We start from the raw sequence: 22501 nt of genomic DNA on the forward strand, positions 1-22501 counted from the left end.
GCCGGCTGGGCATGCAGCTAGACGGCTTATAGCCTAATATCTTAATTATTTCCGACGGCCATTACATTAGCCTCAAGAACATTTGTTAGCCAGTTCACAAAAGATCTGTTGAGTCTCCAGCGATGGAAACCATATTATTTGGGATTTTAACCAATTTTTGGGGGGGATTTTGTAGAGTACATTTTGACTGAATACATATAATCCCATAGTAAAAATATACAAGCAGCTACTCCTCAATGCCAGCTGATAATTTATTAAGCATTACACAAAAACACAATGTCATATGTACACAGAAATATACAATAAAAACATCCTTTCACTTTGCACATGTTTCTCGTGTAAACGTCCTCAACGTGATTAAAGATTCAAACATTTAGCTCATACATAGAAAAAGGCCTATATTATGGAAGACTACATCTAATGGTCAAAGGTGAATTATTCTTACCTTGGTGATACGTGGGCGTTATATCCCAGTGGTTTTAAATGTATTTTTTTTTAAATTAGAAAACTTTATATCATGCAATTCCAATTAAAAAGGAAAATAAATGCATATTTGTTTGAGTAAATTTAAAGATATTTTATTTGTCAGTGGATACGTGGTAATTTTAAGGCTCAATGTATTTTTTTTTGGAATTGCGTAAATTTCACTCCACTGATGACACTATCCAACCAGACGACAGAAGTGACAGAACCAGTTCGACAATACAAAAACACAACATCGGAAAACAATCAAATAGAACTCATAAAATTCACTATTTTTCCTTTTTCTTATTCTCAGTAGCTCACCGAGGACGAAACATCGACTTTACGCGTGTCTGGAAAGAAACCACAGTGAAATGAGTCATTATGTGGACAGTGTGGCGAGGAAGGGGTGGGGGACATGGCGTTCACCGGTGATCTTCAATTTCAATGTGATCACCTTATTAATCATGAAAACCCGTAGTTGGAGGTGAGCTCCCGGATCCTGTTTTCCCGCGTCATTTTCTTCAGTTTCATCCTGCGGTTCTGGAACCAGATTTTAACTTGTCTGTCCGACAGGTGGACGCCTTTACTGATCTCTAGGCGGCGCTCTCTGGTCAGGTACATGTTGAAGAGGAACTCCTTCTCCAGCTCCAGTGTCTGATGCTTGGTGTATGGACATCGTTTCTTCCGGCCGCTTTTTGCTGTCAGCCAGTTGGCCGTGCTTTCACTTTTTGTGTTTCCTATACAGAAGATGGCAGATACATGGTTTTACGCATTGGAACATGTTTATGTTTGTGTGTGTGTGTGTGTGTGTGTGTGTGTGTGTGTGTGTGTGTGTGTGTGTGTGTGTGTGTGTGTGTGTGTGTGTGTGTGTGTGTGTGTGTGTGTGTGTGTGTGAGTGTGTGTGTGTGTGTGTGTATATGTGTGTGTGTATATATATGTGTGTGTGTGTGTGTGTGTGTGTGTGTGTGTGTGTGTGTGTGTGTGTGTGTGTGTGTGTGTGTGTGTGTGTGTGTGTGCGAGAGAGAGAGAGAGAGAGAGAGATGTATCTTGGAATGGGTTTGTGGTTGTGTTACGTGTGTGTGTGTGTGTGTATCTGCGTGTGTGTGTGTGTGTGTGTGAGTGTGTGTGTGTGTGTGTGTGTGTGTGTGTGTGTGTGTGTGTGTGTGTGTGTGTGTGTGTGTGTGTGTGTGTGTGTGCATGTGTGTCTTATGCGTAAACTATGGCTGCTTTGTTAGATTCAGACTTGACTCAGAGTTGAAACGTCAATAATAGTTTGAAAATATCTCATGCACATTTTATAGCAATAGTGCGGTGAAACAAACTTTTGTTTTGTTTGTTTTAAGGCGTGAAAGAATAAAAAGTATATAAAAGCCCAATACACGTATAGGCCTATTTGCCGGTACATTTTACGCAGCGCTCCTAAACATACATGGCGAAGGGGATAGGTAGTTAACATGTTTTTTATTGTATTTTATATTATACAATAATTACTTAATTCAGGTTAATTGAAATCGCACCATAATAATGTGTAATGAATAGCTTTTCCCCCGCGTTGCGCTTGATTGTTCTTTGTGCACATACTGTGCATCACAACGTACTCATGTTATACCAACTTAGAGACAAAAGACAGATAATAATATGTAAATAAAACGTCCATCCATACGTGTCTTGACGTGTCACTGCAAGTCTAACCAGTAACATAGAACTTCACAGGTGCCATTAAAAAGCCTCACTCTATACCTGCACTGCACTGCATGCAAACAAAACAACAGTATCCGACCACACCTATATGACGAACTGTTATTTACCTTTTATCTTTGCTGGTCTCTCTTTGTTATGCTCTTCTGTCTCCTCCGCTGAAGAGACTTCTGCATCCGAGGACTCGCGTGCCTCCTCGGTCCGCGGTGCAGCGTGAGGCTGCAGGTCGGCGTTTCCCGAGGACACGGGCTCCTCCTCGGCGTTCCTCCCTTCCTGCGTCGTGGCTGGAGCACTTGGTGGCGTGTGGAAGCGAGCAGGAGCAATGGGGTGTTGGCCAAAATGAGAATGGGAAGGGTTCGGCTGGGGGCTGGTGGTGTTGTAAAGTTTATGAGAATGTGCGTGCGTCTGAGACAAGCGGAAGTAGCCCGGCACAGGCACCGAGCCCCCGCCGCCGCCATCGGTAACTGTGCAAGAACTGGAGCCCAGGCCGGCTGCTGTTAACCTCGAATATGTCAGATCTTCGGCGGTGGAGGCTTTAGGGCACTTCGGCTGCTCATACAGGCAGTAGGTGCTCTCCTCCTTAATATTCTGCGGGAACGAGCAGGGTGCGACCTGGGGTCCCACCGGGTGCTCTTGGTCCATTCGACATGACCTCTGCGCGTCCATCCACATCTCCATGCTGGACATGTACGCGCCAGAGGCGGAGACCATGTTTTGGGGACCCACCTCACCGCGCTTTCCCATACCTGGGAAGTATCCATAGTTGTGTAGTCCGTAAGGCACTTCTGTAGCGGCGCTGTGGGGCACGCACACCGCGCTCCCGCCGTAGTGACCTGCGCCGCTCTCGGTGCGGCCACCGATCAGAGAATCCACTAAAAACGCATTTCCTGACGGACTGTCTGAACATGACATTATTGTGGTGTATTTTGGCGAAGGGAGAAGATAGCCCTTTCTGGCTGACATTTCTTGTGCAAAACATGCTGGATATGATTAGAGGCACCCCCCTCTCCGCCGTGCGGACTGTGAAACCAATGGAAAGGCTGGAAGAGAGGCAGTCCCTCCCATTCCGTGGCTACGTAGCAGCCGGAGCCATATCCATCATGGAGCAGGAGACGGGGAAAGAAGGCAGCAGAGCAATCAGTGTGCTCCTTCACCTTGGCTTAATGCACCACCATTACCCCTTAGAAGGGGCGAGGTCCAGCATGATACAAAGTTGGAAAAAATAGATATTTATTGAAAAGCAGCCTTTCATTCATTTGATCGTTAATGCAACACTATTTGAAATCATTTTCACAACAAGTCACGTTTGAAGACATGATTGAACCTTTACCACATTCAAATAAAAAAATACCACACAACTCAATAGATGCAAAACAGGAGTATCCGAGTTATAAAAACCTTTAACCTCAAGTGAGAGTCATGGAAGGTCAAATTAAACTACAACAAAAATGGCCTGAAGGTGGTAAATCAGGTTTAAAAATAAAGAACTGCAGAATCAACAACGACATAGATAAAGCAATGGGACTTAGAGGTAATAAAGTGTGTTTAGCTGAATAGAATTTGCCTCTAGCCAAATGACTTGGCAAAAAAGCCGTTTTGGTGCACCCATTAGCGTGAAGACGCTCTTCCGCACTAAATGCAAAGGTAGGACGATAGCCTAGAGGTTGAGAGTATTGTTAAACACACTTTGTTATTTCTTCACAACAGAAACTGCCTGGCCACGCACACACTTCTTTCTTATTTCACTCAGTTATCGAGGCTACTTTTAATGTACATAATGATTAAATGTGTTCACTCTAGTTAAACTGTGTTGTCCTTGTCTTTGGCTGTATGTCTATTTTCTGTGAACGTATACTGGGACTAACAAAAACAAATTCCGTGGACGTGGAGCCTGGCCTATAAAGCGGATTCTGATTCTTGATTTCAGTTTATTGCTGCACAGGGAACGTCTCTGAAGTGGTCAACATCAAGTTGACATATTTGAACGGTCTTTTTAGGTTTATACTTCAAATATAACCCGTTTTAATTTAAGGTTTTCGACAAATAGTCTATAATGTATCTTGATTATGTTAAATTCAGTTAGATCCACCAAGCTATATCCGTGCGTAAACAACAGCAAACTAATCCCTTGGCCGTAACTAAAACCTAAGATAAAATAACAGGGAAAGCCTTTATATAATAAATATGTATCTTAATGTTCAACGACTTACTGTGCATTTTACACATTAAATTCCTAAAATGACATTATGTATCTGCATATATAGTAGTTCCATGTATAGAGCTTTAGGCTTTGGTTTTCTTATGGATTTATAAAACTACGAAGAATAAACTATTTACATTTAAGTATTTTTCATAGATATACAAATTAAGATTTGTAATAATAATGGTTCTACTCTTGAGAATTTTCACCAATTAAGGATATGCAAATGAGTTAATACCCTGGTCATTACGCATACACAAAACATATTTAACCTGTATGTATATTTACAAAGGTTATAAGAACACATATGTTTTTTTTTAAGAAAAAACTAATAAATACTGCTATACAGCAAAGTGATAAAAAAATAAATTAAAAAAATCCAACTACTTAGTACAAAAAAACATGTTTTTTCTTAAAGTATCAAAGTATTGATCACGGTGTTGTGCACGGAACTGGCTCAATGTGCCAAAGCAAAGCAGACATAAAGCTTGTCATCCTGTCGGTCCAATTTGGTGCAATAAGGGCCACAATAAAACTCTCCTCCATCTCGTAGTGTCCTTGGCCATGTGCACTCTATTGCTCTCTCCAGGTTGAAGTTAATCTCGGCCAGCTTTGCCATTACCAGGCCCAGGTGGCCGCGAGCCCCCCGGGTTTGTGCGCAGCCTGTGGAACTGAAATGGGGAAATTGGGGAGAAATTCATAAATTGAGCCCATTTAAGTTTTCAAACGTCCTGTCATTGACAGCTCATTTATGTACACTGGCTTAGTTTTGTATAGCGCCTCGACGGTGGACATTTGTCAATCGCTCGCGCTCAAAACACACATATTTCAAATGATTTAAATGACTGAAAAGTTGGTTGAAGGTTGATTACGTATATACGGATAAAATATAATCATGTATTTCAAAAGAAAAAATACATTTGGTAGAAATATATAAAGAAAGGGCATTTTCTGGTAGCACGATATAGTTCTAAAGACAAAGGCCGTGCGGCGAACATTTGTGCGCGACTAGTAAATTCCCCAAAAACCATAAAATAATTTACTACAGAGTTGACCCACTAAATACAGAGTGTGTAGTCTTCCCCACAGTGGCGTGTTCCTTAAGGAACATGCAAGCCAGTAGGGAAACTAAATACATCAATTAATTATGTGTGCCGAGTATTAAATAGTTTCACACACACACACTTCATGGTGTTGTACTGGCATGGGGGGAGGGCCTATCGATATCTTTGTGTTACAGTTATTAATTGTTGCTATTAAATCTTCATTTTCACAGCTGCCCGGCTATCATATCCTCAAACCAGTTTCCTCTGACCACTGGCTTTGATCCGGGCCATATAATCGTGGCCGGAGAGGCCGTTTGAGTCGTATCATGTTCGTCCCGAGTGCAGTTATGAACAATAATGCGGTGTTTTATTACATCCAGCGGAAGCATTTATATTTCACGAGAGACAAAGGAGAAAGAGAGCCAGTCCACACGCACTTTAGGTGCAGAGGAGTATCTCGCCACTCGGACTGACACCGAATAGCCTCCTGCATGCAGCTCTGTATCTGTGACAGGAAGGAAACGGAGACGCTGTGGCTGCCCTATCACAATCAGATCGACTTTTATAATGGCAGCTTGTATCCACTTGGCACGTACTGGGAATAATGTGTTTTGGAAGCACGTCCAGTGTTGTTAGCGGGTTCTTTTAAGAGGAAGAAGAGGAAGAGGACCGAGCACAACTGCTGCATGTGTTTTAAGATGACCTGCATTAGCATGTGAACCATCTGAACAATAAAATCATATGTTATGTATCCAGCATCCGTTGCTTATACTGTATCGTTAACATATACTTTTTTTTTTTAAGTAAGACAGATTTCCCCCCAAATCCAAAACCTTTGTTGGACTGAGTTGCAGATCTCTCCAGGTACAAGACGGCCATGCTATACTTTAACCATTAAAAAGCTCGAGCTCAGCACAATGAATAGCACATGCAGCATGAAGGCTTGGCACAGATGTGTTGCCTTATTAGGGCCCCCAGGAAGACTTGTGCAGCAGAGAAAAGTGGAGACTAAATACAAAACGGATCCCATCTCAAACTAACACGCGAGAGGAGAGTCGGAGGATTGGACCTCGAGAAGGTTTCTTGCAACAGAGCAAACTATTCAAGCTCCATGGTGTTGACAACACCTTTTACCTGCTTGCATTCGAGGAGAGCTTGCAGACGAAAAGATCCACGGCCATGACATTGGTCCCAATAGCGCCGCCCGGTGGCAGAGTGGAGACTCCTCCTGAGTGTCGCCTCTAAACTGATTCGAGGTGGATAAACCGCACGAGGGGAGAAGCGTCTGAAATGAAGTCGCTGCAGCGAGCAAGCAAAGGCTGTTCCTACCTGGGCTCTCCCTGCCGTTGCGCTCGCCTCCTTGGTAACAGTTAATAACCTTGGGTCTCAGACGGTTTATTGCACTGCACTCCAATTGTACAAATGCCCCAGACTCAGACAGCTTTTATGGCCGCGTTGCTGCGGCAACGGGGAGGATGTCCCGTAATTAGGGACGGAATTCCAGCGCGCAGTAAAGGATGCGCAAGGCAAGGCCGGACTATGGCAGAGAGAGGCAACCATAAACTTCAGCCTCTCTGTCTGCGTTTATGGCCCTTTTGACTGTCATATATGAACGCCAATGCGCTGCGGCTAGCTCCCATAAACACGGTGATAACAGCGAAAATGGCGACCCTCACCAAAGGAGACTGCTGTTGGAAAAGTGTTTCCAAAGCCAATCAGCGTAATGAGAGCTTGCACAGACAAACTATAGAGAGAGAAAGAGTGAAAAAAAGAATATAAATATAATTCTCCATGGCGAAATACTGAATGTTTGGCAACAACACATGTAACGGAGACGGACAAAGGTGATCTGCAGTGATTCAATAACAGTGTTGTGATTTAAATGTAAAGCAAGAGTGGCAACATTTCGTTAATGGGTCTAAATATTGAGAGACAGCTAATCAGAGCAGAGGAATTATACTTATTTTTAGGTTAATCTATATTTAATCTATCGAAACCCATTAACTTAATTAAGGTTATTTTAAAACAATGAAGACTAAAAAGGTTAATTATTACATTTATTTACTTCACTGACTTATTTTTTAAGGCTCAACATAAACATGTTTAGTGTGTACTCTGTGTGTCCCTCTATCAGGTTTGATAGTTCATCATTTGAATAGTTTGCAACATTATATAAGCAGATAATATGTGCGTAAAATGTTTCACATGTGCGCCATTTTATTCAGCGAAAACCAAAAGCTCGTGAAAAAAACAACAATCAAAAAGCAGATTTTTTTTTTGGCAATGATCTTTTCATTTGTTTTTTTATTTGGAAATATAGTACAATACACAATTGGGCATACCAAGCGATTGATTCAATGCGATGACCCTGACCAGCATTGCCCTGATAGCAAACTTGAAAATGTAGCTTCTTTTCTTTTTTAAATCTTTGTTAGATAGCAAGTACCAAAGGATCACGAGTAATGAAAAAAATATTCTGTTATGCGTATCAATATCAGACCAAACAGGCCCGCTGCATATATACCTGTGTGCATATGTTGGGCGTGTACCTCAGTGCAACTCCACACGGATCCAGTGGACAAGCTTATCTCTCTGGTTTTGGCCTGCATTATCAATACTCGACTGATAGTCTCCAAAAATCCAAAAGGACAACATGGATTCGGGTGTTGAAACATACACAACATATAAATACTTATAGCCCTCATTCTGCAGGCTATATACAGGAAAGACGACAAAAGGTCAGCCCAGACTCAACACGGAATCCCAATAGCCTGCTGGTAATAATGGACTTCGACTTGGTTAGCCATGGCATTACAGGAGATAGTAAACGAGTGGCTACCAAATAAATAAGCACACAAAACATAATCACATTACATTCTCATCCGTTCGAACTCATTGTTTGGTCACACCAATATCATTTCAGTTATTTAAGTACATAGCCACCATCATCCAAAAATCCACCACTTTTCTGACTTTAAAAACAGAAAGACAGTTAAACAAATCTTTTGATTACAAAATACACTGGGTCTGTCAATTAGTGACTAATTTCTGCCCGCGTGAAAGGTAAATAAACAAGGCGTCTGTGAGTTACAATAATATTAACAAGGGCCCTCGCAAAAAGGGACACAAATCCGTTTCTACGTGTTTTTTTTTCTTCTCAAAAGAGAGTCTGAGGAGTGAAATCAAAGCCCGCAGACTTGACTTAATTCATGTTCATTCTGTGGGTAATTCCAGTCGCCGGATACTGTTGTCCTCGAACTTGAAATTAACCATTGAGCAGTGTAGCTGCTGTCGCGGCCAATGTGGTACACAATGTACACTGGGGGAGTCACAGCCGGAGAGCCAGTGTGTCTGTAAACGGAGTCCCACAGCGGAGGACTATGGAAGCTGTGGCGGGGCTGCTTTGACCCCTAAAGCAGAGGATTGGACGTATAATAGTGTAACCGATCTCTATTCAGTTTCTTCTCCTTCATGCGACGGTTCTGAAACCAGATCTTCACTTGTCGGTCGGTGAGGTTGAGCATCCGAGAGAGTTGCAGGCGTTTCTCCTTGTTGATGTACACACTGAAGAAGAATTCTCTTTCAAGTTCTCTGATCTGATATTTGGAATAAGGGCACCTTTTCTTACGGGTCCGCTGTCCATCTGGAAGGCACAAAAAAAAAGTGTACTGGTCAGAGAAAATATAAACGTTTCAAATTAGCCCTGACTATGTTACAACAAGATTTATACGCCGTGGTTGTGCCAGATTACGCACGAGTGGATTTCCTCTACATAAAGCATTAATAGCATATTTCCTATTTCCACATTTCAAGTGTCACATATCAAGATATTAAATTACACTGGAAGGATTACCAAACCATTCGTGCTGGTTCGCTAGACAATACACTTGGGCTTTGACCTTTTTCAGCAAAGGAAAACAATAAACTCCCCTTTTAACATTAGCAACTATCTATCAACAGGGAAATGAGGACACATTGCATTACACCGTTTGTATCATAGTAGTAGTAGTGGTATAGTTGTATAGAACACAAAGAGTCCATGAACACAAGAGCTCATGCCCGCTAAACCTTAAATCAGAGGCACAGTCCTCATTACATGCAACCCCTGTTTTAATGCTAAGAAACCGTGAAACACGCACGTTTATAACACGTGAAATTGTGTATAAGAATCCACATTGATAACTGGGTGCTTTTTGGTAGCGTCAGGGAGTGTTGCAGGAAAAACCACCGGCCTCATGTCTTTCACGGCCAATTTCAATTCCAAGCACGTGATCCTGCAGTTTATAACAAACTTTTGTTGGGGGTGGGGGGTCCACAGGCCCTCTATAAACCTTATATGCTTATAAAACAGCATATAAAAATGTTAACAGCAGCGCCCAAGATTGCAAACTTTCTCTCATAACCGAGGCGCTGACTTTAATACGTACTGCTGCTGCTGGATTTCTCCTCATTGTTGCCGGAAGATAAGTGCGGGCTGCTCGCCTCATCCCGCGGCTCCTTCGCATCGGTGTCCCCGCACGACGGCTCGTCCTCCGGCGCAGAGCTGGGCTGCTTGCTCGGCGTCTTGTCCCCTGAGTAGCCGTGCGTGGAGGAGCTCTCCGACGCGTTCCCGTACGCCGTATCGTAAAACTGGTCGAAGACTTGTGGCAGCACGCCATTTCTCCCCACGTTACCGTAGAAGTTGCTGGAAGCGGAGCTGGCGCTGGTGTGGTGGTGGTGGTGGTGGTGGTGGTACGCGGCGGCGGCGGCGGCTGCGGGGCTGTTTTTACCGAACATGTCCCCTACGACGGCGCTTTGAGCCGAGAGACAGTCCCGGTGCACCATGTCCTCCGTGGTCGGGTAGCCATGGGGCAAGTTGCCCCGGTGCGGCCATTTACCAGACGCTTCAATGGCTGCATAGTCCCTGAACGTTACCTCTCTGACGGGCTGGACCTGCGGCAGGTTAGAGGAGTAAGAGTATGTCATGGGGCGGGAGGACGGGGTCTGGGATAAAAACGAGGGAAGACCGGAGAAATCAGCCCCCGCCGAGACGTAATAAGTGCAGCTGGGCAAATACATGTTCGATCCGACGGGGACCCTTTCGTCAAAATCCATCATCGTAGTTCACCCTTTACTATAACTCTTTGTTGGGGTTTGATTCCTCTATAGCCGCCCTGAACATGGCTCTGAAGCGCCGTGCCTCTTGCCTCTTTGAAGCAGGTTCGCTAAGCAAAAATTTGGAGACGTAGGCTGACGTGGAGAGCCATCTCCATCCACTCTACGGAGGAGGAGGTCACGTGACCACGCAGCAGAAAATTGACAGATTTTCAGGCTGTGTATATCTGTGTGCGTGCCTGCGTGTGTGTGTGTGTGTGTGTGTGTGTGTGTGTGTGTGTGTGTGTGTGTGTGTGTGTGTGTATGTGTGTGTGTGTGTATGTGTGTGTGTGTGTGTGTGTGTGTGTGTGTGTGTGTGTGTGTGTGTGTGTGTGTGTGTGTGTGTGTGTGTGTGTGTGTGTGTGTGTGTGTGTGTGAAGGGAAGAGAAAGAGAAAGAGTGTGTGTAGGAGTGTAAGAGACTGCTATGTGTCTTAAAGCTTGGCATTGTTGCTTTATCGCCATGCGGCGTAAAGATGAATTCCTTAACATGAAACAAAGACAGAGGAAGATAACTATCACTGAATGCTGGTTTAAGAGAGATGAGGGATTTTAATCGAAGTTTTAGTCTGAATATGATTAGCAATTTCCCAGACATGCGGTGCTTTTCCACACTATGTGCCCTGGATACATATTTAACCTTTTCTAGTTTTTCTCGTTTTGGAGTTATGTACACAATGCGAGGACAAATTACATCTGCCAGTATGTACAAACCCCTGACAATAACATGACTTAACCAGCATTGACAACATTGACCTGAATTGGTGGAAGGAGACAACCAGCTTATCTGTAAAGTCTGCTTTTAGAAACCTCTTAGTCATCATCATTTGGTGGTTTTACAACATAGCATTTGGCCCAGTGGGCATTTGGTTATCAGGGTCATGTTCAAAGTAGCGGCTAATGTTTCAACAGGCTACAGCCTTGTGTTAGTAGCAGCCTCTAACAAAGACCAAACTCAAATGGTGACTAAATAAATACAGGACAGGATAGCAATATTTAGAGTGAAAAGAATACAAATGTAAGGTAAACCTGACAATTATTTTTGGGTGATTTTAGAAACCTTAGACCAATAAACAAACATTTTAAATTGTTTAAAGTGTTAATTACATGTTCTAAGTATAATATGTTGTATTTACGTGTGAGGGAGAGTATCAACAGTAAAAAGAAAAAACGACATCTCAGAAAAGACGAGGCTCACTGAGGAAAATGCTCATGAATTGATAATAAAACAGTGTACTACAGTCAAATGTAACAACATATTTAGAATCACACATATATTATATTTCTGAACTATTCTTGTCTTATTTCTCTGGTTTGTCTCATATTTATTGGATTCAACAACAGCTCCAAAAATCGTCTTAATTCAATCCCATCGACTTTTACGCACGGCCTTTTCTTTACGTTTTGGTGCAAATGTGTCTCCAAATGTGCGTTGTGCAGTAACAAGACCAATACAATAAATTTAGAAAACATTTTATGAATTAATAAATGGCTTAATATTCATCCAACCCTATTTATTCTATGTATCGCCATGACGCATCTATACAATTGCGTAAATACCAACACGCACATAAGAAAATGAATCATTTTCGGATCATGTTGCAGGATTTCTAAATACCTGCAGCTGTATTTCAAAACTATAGCTTATATTCAGATTTGAAATAAAATGTGCATGTAACATTTTCTTTAAAATCATGATTGTGAATAACGTGTGTTATGTTCACACATGCAGGAGTTGGAAATTATGTTGTAATAAATGTCTCGTTTCTCGTGAAGCTAAAGCAAATGAAGATTAAAATTAGCCATGTATGCACGGATTTCTTCTTTTTGATTTGGTGAACATGTCACACTGCACATTCCCATGGCTGCCTGCTCCGGGGCCACCGTGCAGCTTGATTTGGAAAGGCTGCAACTTGACTCTAATGTGCTGTGAATGAGAGACGTGAGCTAGGATTAAGCTCGCCGCGGCTGGCCTGGCCCCACAGCCCGCTGTGCACATTCGGATCCAAGAAGTTCCTGATGGCACATGTGAAACACAACCTTAAAATATCACACATTAAGACTGCGCAAGCACCGACTAACGCAATGTGAGTCTATCAAAACAGAAGTTAAAAAACAACATGCAGTCTGTTTTGCACCGTCCTGCTTGCAAGCTATTTTATTTAATAAATTGCAGGGGCACAAACAAGTCGAGTGTCTTTGCGACCACACGCTCCGCCTCTCAGTCAACCTGGACACATTCTCTGACTTGTGCTGAAGCTTTTAAGGTGTAATTGAGCACAGGATGACCAGGAAAACCAAAGCCAGCTCTGGACAGACCTGCATTTTTATAGCTGCTATAGTATTCTGCTGCGTTTTTTTTTCCTCCCCGGCCAGACAGACACCACAAAACAGGCCAAGCGTGAGAGGAAGTCGCCACCAACGCGGACTCAGAGTCAGCAGCTGGATTTTCAACGACATAGAAACATAACATGTCTGTAAACAACTAAGGTAAGATTTCTTACTGACAATAAACATACGCTTTTCCAACCTTTTGACAAAACAAAAAATGAAAACAATTAGTTAAAGAATAATGACAAGCATATCAAATAAATAAAAGTCAATTGTATGTCAAATGTGTTTTGTATTTGTGTTCAGGCTTTTTGGTCATCACAACTGCTGTCTGGCGCTGCGTAAAAGCTCTCAAAGCCAAAGCTTTGTCTGTACGGTCGACTTCAAGTTCGGGGGAGGGAGAGGGTGTTTTTCCAGAGAGCAAAGGGCCCACTGTGCCCCGGATGGAGTTCCTTTAATTGCTTCTACGTTTACGCAGGCTTTAGGTTACAAGAGTACTCGATAATGTGAACCTCTAACTCGGAGCTGAGAAGTCTAACGAACTTCACCTTCACACTAATAGAGAATCATGACAGACGAAGGCCTTTAATTAATGCACAGTTTGGTATAGGTTTTTAGATTAGCTGGAAATAGTAAACCGCTTATTCAAAGTCTTACTATTTGGGGCATTTGCTCTCATCAGAACTCCTTGTGTTTATAATAAGTTGATCTTGACAATATTTAGTTCATATCAGATTTGAACCAAAATGGAAACATGGAGCCTAAAAGATAAACATCAATGCACTGACTTTTGGTCATACATGACCACGAATGGCTATGGAATAGATTTGACATGGAGATAAAGATAATCAGTATGTACTCAGGGACACTGTTTTTATGGCCTTAAAGTCAAGAGAAGAGCTTTACTCCGTCTCCATTTCCTGCTGTTTTCGTCCACCTTAGCCCGCACTTTAAATAGACATTTGTCATTTGGATTGTATCAAACACTCAAATCAAACAATTACACTATATAACTTCACAGATATTAACCCATAACATATTTAACTTGAATTAAATGAAGTGTAACTTCCCTCCTGGAGTGATAGAAGCCAGTGGTTTTGTCAGGGAGAGAATAAGCCAGCCAAACCAAGCCGAGTGCCATAAAACCTTGCTAGACAACAAGTAAACAATCAAGTGTGGGGAGGATCTGAACGTACAGTTTAACGCCACGTCAGGTAGGCCTACGGGCTGTAAAGCAGGCTCAATGGGCGCATTCAGTGCCCTGCAGAGAAACCTCCTGTAGTTTAGGTCTTGAAGTGAAATAAAAAAAAGCCCCGAGCTTTACAGGCGGGTTTTTGTTTTCATTTTATGGTGGAAAAAAATGGGCACCACACCTGCGCCTCAAAGCATCTGAGCAAATGAAAGCAGTTTGTAGCATAGTGCGCTAAAACGAGAGTCCGAAAAGATATTCAGTGTGATACAATAACAATACGGGTACCGACTGTGGCCTTTTGATGCACAGACTATTATATTCAACGACCACAAAACACAACTTAAACATGGAGGTGTGTGATGTGGTCGTACAACACAAACAACACTATTAACTAATTGATACGTTTAGAACTTTTAGCCCAAAACATCCGTTAAAAAAATCCACATTGGCGCGTTGACTTTTGTTTTTTCCACATTTTGAGATTGTTTTAAAACCGAGTTCTAACTCGAGTGGATATATGGTCTTGGTTCAGCTGTTGTGTTGCTGGCTACATGGACAACTCTGGAGCAGAGGGGGGATTATAAAACCATCAGACTGAAACACGAAACAATCACAGTACTTAGTTGCGGACAAATGAACGAGGTGGGAACACAAATAATATATATTTAAACATATCTGTAAATTTGAACCTGATTCAGCGAACAACTGTTGATTCATCCACAGGTGAAGGAAGTGTGGGCCCACAGCGATGGCGACGACGGAGGGGCCATGCAGGCGGACCACACAGGCATGCCGGGAAGCTGACCAACTCCACGGTCAACGGGAGCACCTCTGACTCACCAGTGGAGACTCCCAGTGCTGAGTCCGCCTGTACAGGGTATCCTGGGAAACGAGGCGTCAGCAGGAGAGGGCCTGCATGGACAAAAGGACATTAGCTACACTTCAGTGGGGAATAAATGCAATTTTACAATTTGATTTGAAAAAGGAAGCCACGATGTAGAAACTAGGCTGGTCAGACACTCCTCGTCTTAATGGTGCATTCATTGATGGCCTCAACAAACAAGATATTCAGAGCACAAATGGAAAGTGAATTATGTGCACATGCTCAAAAAGTACATTTTAATAATTTAAATAATATATAATAATAAAAAAGAGTCTGAATTGATCAGGTGAATATTACAACTTTATTATGTGGGTGTTTTTCTTTCTTGGTTTATTTTAAGATCTATAAAGAGTATATCTCGTTTGGTTGGTTTTCAACATATTAATAACAACAACATAATAGCAAATATTACATATTTAACAGTCGCAGTTGCTGACGTGGCATGTTGAATGTTTCAGTTAAACCAATACGACACAGGTAGTCTTTTTTTTAACGAAATTCGGAAGACATTGCGTTTTTTGTTTTGTTCATTGTGTGAAAATATCGTTTAACAGTCACGTGAACTTGCAGTATTTACTCTTCGCCACCTAGAGCCTTTAGATTAAATGTATTGTGACTCATGGTAAACAGGGTTGTTTAACTGAACCGCGCTGAATTACAGTTCTCGCTCTTGTCTTTCATTTATACCTCATGAACAAACGAGGAAGGAATCTCATGACCGGATAGTATAGTATAATATAGTTTTATTCACAGATCTGAACTGATCCAGGACCAGCTTCCTAAAAAGGGTTCAATTATGTTATAACAACTCATGTTTTTAAAACACAACTACCTTTTATTTTTGACTTTATTTAGTCCCAAATATGACGCCTCTGCAGCGTTTTTAAAACATTTTTGAAAGAAAGATTTCCACAATCTCCCATATGGCTTTTGTTAACATGTATCAATAAGGAATCAAACATCCAATAAAAACATGCTTTCTACTGCACAAACTGGCCTTATTATATCTTCTGCACTTGAGTATTATCAACGTGAAATGTGTATTTTATTTCTTGAGGGAATGGCAAACAAAAGGAACGCAATGCAGACAGACCTTCTGCCGCCACTGTAATCCAGGACTCAATCATAAAAAGTGTATCTTCCCTTTAAAGACATACCTATATACCCTTCATAAATTATCACAGTACAGTATTTGTCATTTATATTTCACACCGCATGAGACCAGGACAGGAAAAGCCCGTCTGAGGAAGTAAAAGGCGCCGACTGAGGCTTTCACATAATCTCGGTCAAGTGCTCCTATATGACCGCTGCCACGGTCTTTGATGAATGTGTGTCTGCTCAGGTCTTTGTGGTGTATTACGAGATTATCTTCCAAACTCCTTCTTTCAAGCTTAACCAGAACTATGTTGAGTGACTGAAGGTTGCAGGCGTAGCCGCCATTACGCCCAGAGGACCGCGAAGGTCAATGTAAAGAGCAATGGCCATTGTTGGCCCTGTCTGTGTTCAACCACAGCATGCGAGCTAGAGATATCCGGGCTCTATTCGACCAAGTCACTGATCCGAAAACCTCAAAAGGTTTCAGTTTATTTGATAATATTGAGTTTCTGCCTGCATATTAGCCGTTATACAGACTATCTGAGAATAGTATACAATATTTACATTATCAAATTATTTGACGAATAGAACCGTGACGTGGTTATTTATTTTAAATATACTATTTCACTGTTAATGTGACGGAATTGAATAGTACAAATGTTTTTCCTTTTATGATATGTGTAGTTTGAAAGCGCCCTTAACAGAAAATTATTTCCTTCTTACGTCACAACACGTATTTGTGCTTGTAACAAATAATGCATGAGTCAATGTATAGCTTTTTAAAGTGAAGAAAAGGTTAATTGAACCCTTTCTGAAAACTGAAATTAACTGTAATTCCCTATTTGTGCCTTAGTGTGGCGGCAGAACTCAATGTTTGCGCTGTCCCGCCAGCCGTGAGGAGGAGGAGTGATGGGCGGAGCTTTGTTCTGTGAGCTTTGGACTACCACGCGGCTGCGTCATGGGGGAGGCGGGACCTGGAGCATTGTTTTGGTCCTCACGAACCAATACGATGCTGCTTTGCTCGCTTGCAGCCAATTAGCTGGCTCGACCATCACGTGACTGCAGCAAACTTCCGCTCTAAAGCGTCAGCTCTTCCGGTCGTTAGTTTTTGGACTACAAGACTGAGCAGTCAGACATCACACATTTATCCCACCTCTGAATTGATTGTGTAATACGTGCGCGGCCCGCCGTGCCTACGTCAGAGGACGTGCCCAGGGCTACGCTGCATTCCGTGCTCGCGAGCGGAGGCTTCCGTCTCACATTTCTGTGGTGTTTCTCTCAATAAGCCAGCTGGCCATGTAGATATCATAAACACCAGATATGAGACAGCTAACTACTTTAGAAAACAATTCGGCCTTTTATCGACGTGAATATTCTCTGATCGTGTTTGTTTGCGTGACTGAATTTCGTCATTTTTTTTTACAAAATTGAAACAAGGAGGCTGAACATATGAATAGTAAATAGAACTCTTATTAACGAGCACGTTACATGGTAAAACAAAAGATTCACTAAGATTAGATATTTGTTCAAAAGTCTGAATAAATAAATAAAAACAAGAATATGTATAGATATACAACTAACAGGCTCAACATTTAAAAAAATCACTACAACTATACGACACATAATACTACTGACAATAGGTGTAATAATATTTAAAGTAGCCAAGTGATGTATCATCCAGGTTCTGGATAAGGATTTATATATTTACATATGATAATAAAAAAGATAATTAGCCTTATAGGCTATATCTTCAGTGAAGCTATTCACGTTTAGGCTTGTAAGAGCATGCAAAGCAAAATATAATACATTTAAATAACGATAACACTTTGTACGAGTATAACCCACAGGCTATGTGTTTTCAATGTGGGGATGGGGGGGGAGAGAGAGAGAGAGAGAGAGAGAGAGAGTACATGGTCTATGTGCTTGAAATTATCGAGAGAAGACAAACTGTTCCATCTAACACAATTGTTACATCGCCAATCCGACCGAACAGGTGCAAAGGTCAGAGAGGAGCTGAGCTCTGAATGAGGGGTTTGGTTCAACAATGGCCTGCCAGTAAAACTGAATCACATTCAGTGAAGCAGCCAACACAAACAAGCGTTGTGTGAAGTTGCGTTTTGGTTGCGTGGATAGCTGCATAACAACTGCACTTAGTCATTGAAAATGAAAATATATGTTAGAACAAGCAAATATTCACACAAAGCCACAATGTCAGTGAACGATGCGAATGACTGAGATGCAGTTCATACGTTTCTAGAAGCACTGATTATGGTTTCTAACACCACGAGACGGCGAAAAATTATTCAGATTAAATTCTGTTAAATTAAAAGTGTAATTCATCGATTGTGTTGATACAGCACATTGTATTTTTCTATAGGGCCCATTTTTTTAAGTGACGTATTTCCATGCAAAACATTTCCACGAATCATTCAGATATTGCACCAAATTAACATTCAACATTACATCAATACATTTTAAAACATCAAAATATATTTTCATCACGGTGACCGAGATTAAGATTAAATATAATGTAATTTCTTGTTCGTGATGAATCTAGTATAAATGGAAAGGTTGCAGAAATTGTAATAAAAGAAATACAATTATTTCTATTGCATTCTGACATTTGTCTATAGGCCTTTGGATAATTACACAATATGCCATAGAGGCCTACTCTTAAAGGAGGAACACAATAACGCGATTGAATGCGTCTAAAGTAGGTTATAATGCAGACTTACAAACAGATCGACCCGCGGTGGCCTGTGCCGTTTAAAACTAGTTGCCTAAACATCGTTAAATGTTGTTAAAATGTAGGTTTTCAGTTTGACAATTCAATTAGTCCTTTTCTTTGAGCACAATAAAGATACAAGTAGCAACTTTCAACGTAAATGTAAAATAGCTGCATCTCAGTAAACGCAACACATTAAAGCAATGTAGGCATAAATATTTTAGCATTTTTTTAAAAGCGCGAGTCGAATTTAAAAAAGTATCTTCGTATTGTATGGATATTACTTTTAACGTAAAACAAAAGCACGAAGACATTTGGAGAAAGAAAACACGCAAATTCACCTTTACACCCTTCAATATTAAATGTCCGTGACTATTTGCCACTACGAATGAATCAGGGGAAATATGTGTTGAGTTTAATAAACCTATACTTGTATTTGTGTAAGCCAAAATGTTCCTGCTATTTACACCGGCGTCGTTTTTTCACGGTTGCTGTCTTGGTCACAGTCCACCTATTTAGCTAATTCATATATCATTCAATTAAAATTAAATGGTTATTATTAATATAGTTATTATCATGAACATTATTATTATTGTTATTATTATTATTATTATTATTATTATTATTATTATTATTCAGTGAAGTCTGTATCGCACTATCTGACCATTGATAATCATTTTGGGTAAGATCCCAAAGTCGCCGCTAGATGACACTGTCAGCCTACATTTCAATACAAATCAGCCTCAACTGACTAATTTCCTCTTTTACAGGACGAGACAGAACTCCATGTGCACATTGCAAATATCGGACTTTTTAAAATAGAAATGTGCCTAAAGTAGCCTTCTTCTGGATAAAGAAAGCTGCTACAAACCCAGCAAAGCGGCCACAAGGTACTATTTAAACCATATAGTCCAGGGAGCAGAAATATGGGCCTAAAAACTGCGTTTGAAAGCGCAGCGATAACGCAGGAGCAAGTTTGCCCAAAAAGGTTAAATAAAACCAAACTGAGGTATCATCGTGTCATGCCATGAAAGAGATCCATGTCCAACATAACAAGATACAGGTCAACAAAGTCCATATTTTATTGGGACGGACTTTAACACCGACATACTGGACTCACACACAAATAACCTGGATAACAAGCCGGAATTTACTTTATGTACAACCACATGAATACGCACACATTATAAAAAGCTATGATTGACATGATCACACATCCCGAACGATTATCTAAGCATTATAATAAGAACTGCACCATGGATTGCATATGGGGCACGGGTTCATATGATAAGACTAAACTTCATACAAGCGTAAGCATGTGAGTTAGGTTTTAAAAAAAAGGAAGCCAGTAGAGATTAATATTTAACATTTCCAAGGTCCAAATCCCTAACACCATCACTTCCTGTGAATCTTCGCAGTTTTATCACCGTCGATAAAGTTGCAGATAAAGGCGTAGCTCGGTGGCGCACACCTCTTCTGAACTCGGGTCAGTTGTCCTGTGTAGAGTGAGCATGTCGAAAAACAAACAAACAAACAAAAAATGTAAAAAAAAAAAAAAAAAAATGAAAAACTGCAGCTATATATGTTCTCTTTTTCCACTTGACTCCTTAATCAAAACGCCATTTAACAGCAAGTGGCAGGAGGGTCCAGCATTCAGGCCTCCGAAATTTTGTTCCAGAAGCTCCGGGAAATCATTTGGTAACATACAAATAAATCATGTTCAGTCAGGAAGGAGTTTTGGGGTTCCAATCCATGAGTCCAAACGTGCGCGCACACACACATATTTTTTACGTGTGTGTGTGTGTGTGTGTGTGTGTGTGTGTGTGTGTGTGTGTGTGTGTGTGTGTGTGTGTGTGTGTGTGTGTGTGTGTGTGTGTGTGTGTGAGTCTCCCACAGCAGATAGCCTGTTGTCCATAATAAAAATTAAAAAAAATAAACTAGCTGGGTTTCAATTTGTGGACCACTTTCTTCTCCTTCACTCGTCTGTTCTGAAACCATATCGTGACCTGTCTCTCGGACAGGTTGCTCTGGGCAGATATCCTCCTCCTTTTGTCTTTTGTGATAAATTTATTGGCGGCGTACTCGCGCTCGAGTTCCTTCAGTTGCACCTTGGTGTATGGCACGCGCTTCTTTCTTCCACGTCGATAAGAGCCAGACTCCCCTCCGGTGTGGGACACCGTGTCTGGAACAAAAAGAGAGAACATACGCTGTCAGGAGCTGCTTCTCAACAAGTGGTTACATTTCACATTTAACTCTCAAAATGCATTTTTCCTATCAATAAATGTATATTCGTGTATTACTGAGCCACACATTTCCACTAGCTATACAATCTAATCCAATCTTTCGGGGTTTGCTATGGAGAGGGACGTGTTATAATAGAAAACAACAAATATACGGATTACAACCCTGTGATAACGAGTGGATTAATTAAAATATAGAATACCAATTGTTCATGGTCGGGAAATTTAAGAAAACCACTATGCGCTGAGATTATTGCTTCACTTTTAAGTAAACTAAATATTTGTTTTCCATTCCATTATTTCAGTAATTTGGTTACCAAGCTATTTATTGTGCTGTTTGTTCTGCAGGTTGACACAGCAGCAGCTACACGGTGTTCATCCTGTTTACTGGGTGGTAACAAACTAACATGTCAAGCAGCTCGGTCCTGGAAGGGATGTCGCCTACCTTGTATGGAGGACTTCCACATGTGGCCCGGCTGGGGCTGCTCCTTGGCGCAGTAAACCTGGCCGTTCCAGCCGTTGGCGGCGAGAGTCCACGGCTGGTAGGTCTCCATAGGGAGCATGGACTCGTGCCTGGCCTCTGACTGGCTGAGAGTTGGCACGCCGGGGACGTCCAGGTAGCTGGGGACAGGTTGGTAAGGGCCCGTCGAGTAGGTCGGATAAAAAGCGAATTCCTTTGCCCGGGAGGTGAAGTCGTCGCTCGACGCAGACGTGTCCATGTATTTCTCTCCATACGCGGAAGGGGGCTGAGCTCCGCATGACTTAATGCTGCTGTGATGCGACATTCTGCACGGATAATAGCCGCTACCGAAGTACCCATAAGGCAGGGACGCGCTGGAGGAATTCTGAGCCGCAGAGCAAGGACTGCACTGTTTCACCGGCTCGCCCATACCGGAGGTGGGCAAGTCGCTGGACGAGTAAGCCGTGCTGGGTGCCAGGGACGCGGGGTGAGCCATCAGATTCCGACACTGGTTCGCAGCAAAGTTGCCACCAGCAAAACCCTCCATGTTCTTGACTTCATCGGAACCTCCGCCGTTGTCGTAGAGGAACATCACCGACGGGTCGACCCAGCGAGGACGGAGGAGCAGTGACGTTGTCATAGCACGGCATCCAACATTGAAGCTTCTGGCTCCTTTTTTAAAAAGCAGAGAGACTGAGAAAAGGAGATACTGGTTCCCAGAGAGTAATACCACTCTGACGCGCACAAGAGCGCAGAGGTTGCGCCCGCCATTGGCCCAGATGTTGTCACGTGGTCTGGTTATGCAAAGAAGACGGTAAACATCACCCTGTACAGATAATTAAATGGAGAAAAATGCGGCGAAGCAGGGTGACCCGTCTATACAATGATTTGGCTTCACCGTGTTTTATTCTGTTGAGATGGATGTTTCTTTAAGAAAGAGCCGAATATTTTATTTACATATTTCAGAATCGCAAATGATTGATTTACATAATAAATGGATACAAACATGTCCTTGTATGTCTGAAGCTCAAATGA

At 41.8% G+C, this 22501-nt stretch overlaps 3 protein-coding genes across 3 annotated transcripts; all 3 read right to left on the reverse strand.

The window, feature by feature from the left end:
- Positions 1–243: 243 nt before the first annotated feature.
- LOC306749096 (homeobox protein Hox-A10-like) lies at positions 244–3126 on the reverse strand (the record flags this gene model as incomplete). Its single annotated transcript, XM_079232346.1, has 2 exons — positions 244–1202; positions 2274–3126. The coding sequence occupies 2 exons, from the start codon at positions 3124–3126 to the stop codon at positions 928–930; spliced, it is 1128 nt and encodes a 375-aa protein (XP_079088472.1). The 3' UTR covers positions 244–927.
- Positions 3127–7695: 4569 nt separating this feature from the next.
- Positions 7696–10518, reverse strand: hoxa11a (homeobox A11a). Its single transcript, XM_079232093.1, has 2 exons — positions 9837–10518; positions 7696–9052 (listed from the first exon to the last, which is right to left on the reverse strand). Exons 1-2 carry the CDS (start codon positions 10504–10506, stop codon positions 8820–8822), a joined length of 903 nt encoding a protein of 300 aa, XP_079088219.1. The 5' UTR covers positions 10507–10518; the 3' UTR covers positions 7696–8819.
- Positions 10519–19858: 9340 nt separating this feature from the next.
- hoxa13a (homeobox A13a) lies at positions 19859–22151 on the reverse strand. Its single transcript, XM_079232465.1, has 2 exons — positions 21452–22151; positions 19859–20948 (listed from the first exon to the last, which is right to left on the reverse strand). Exons 1-2 carry the CDS (start codon positions 22104–22106, stop codon positions 20704–20706), a joined length of 900 nt encoding a protein of 299 aa, XP_079088591.1. The 5' UTR covers positions 22107–22151; the 3' UTR covers positions 19859–20703.
- Positions 22152–22501: the final 350 nt, after the last annotated feature.

This window comes from Taurulus bubalis (assembly GCF_910589615.1).
Source record: "Taurulus bubalis genome assembly, chromosome: 16".
NCBI classification, from domain to species: Eukaryota; Metazoa; Chordata; class Actinopteri; order Perciformes; family Cottidae; genus Taurulus; species Taurulus bubalis.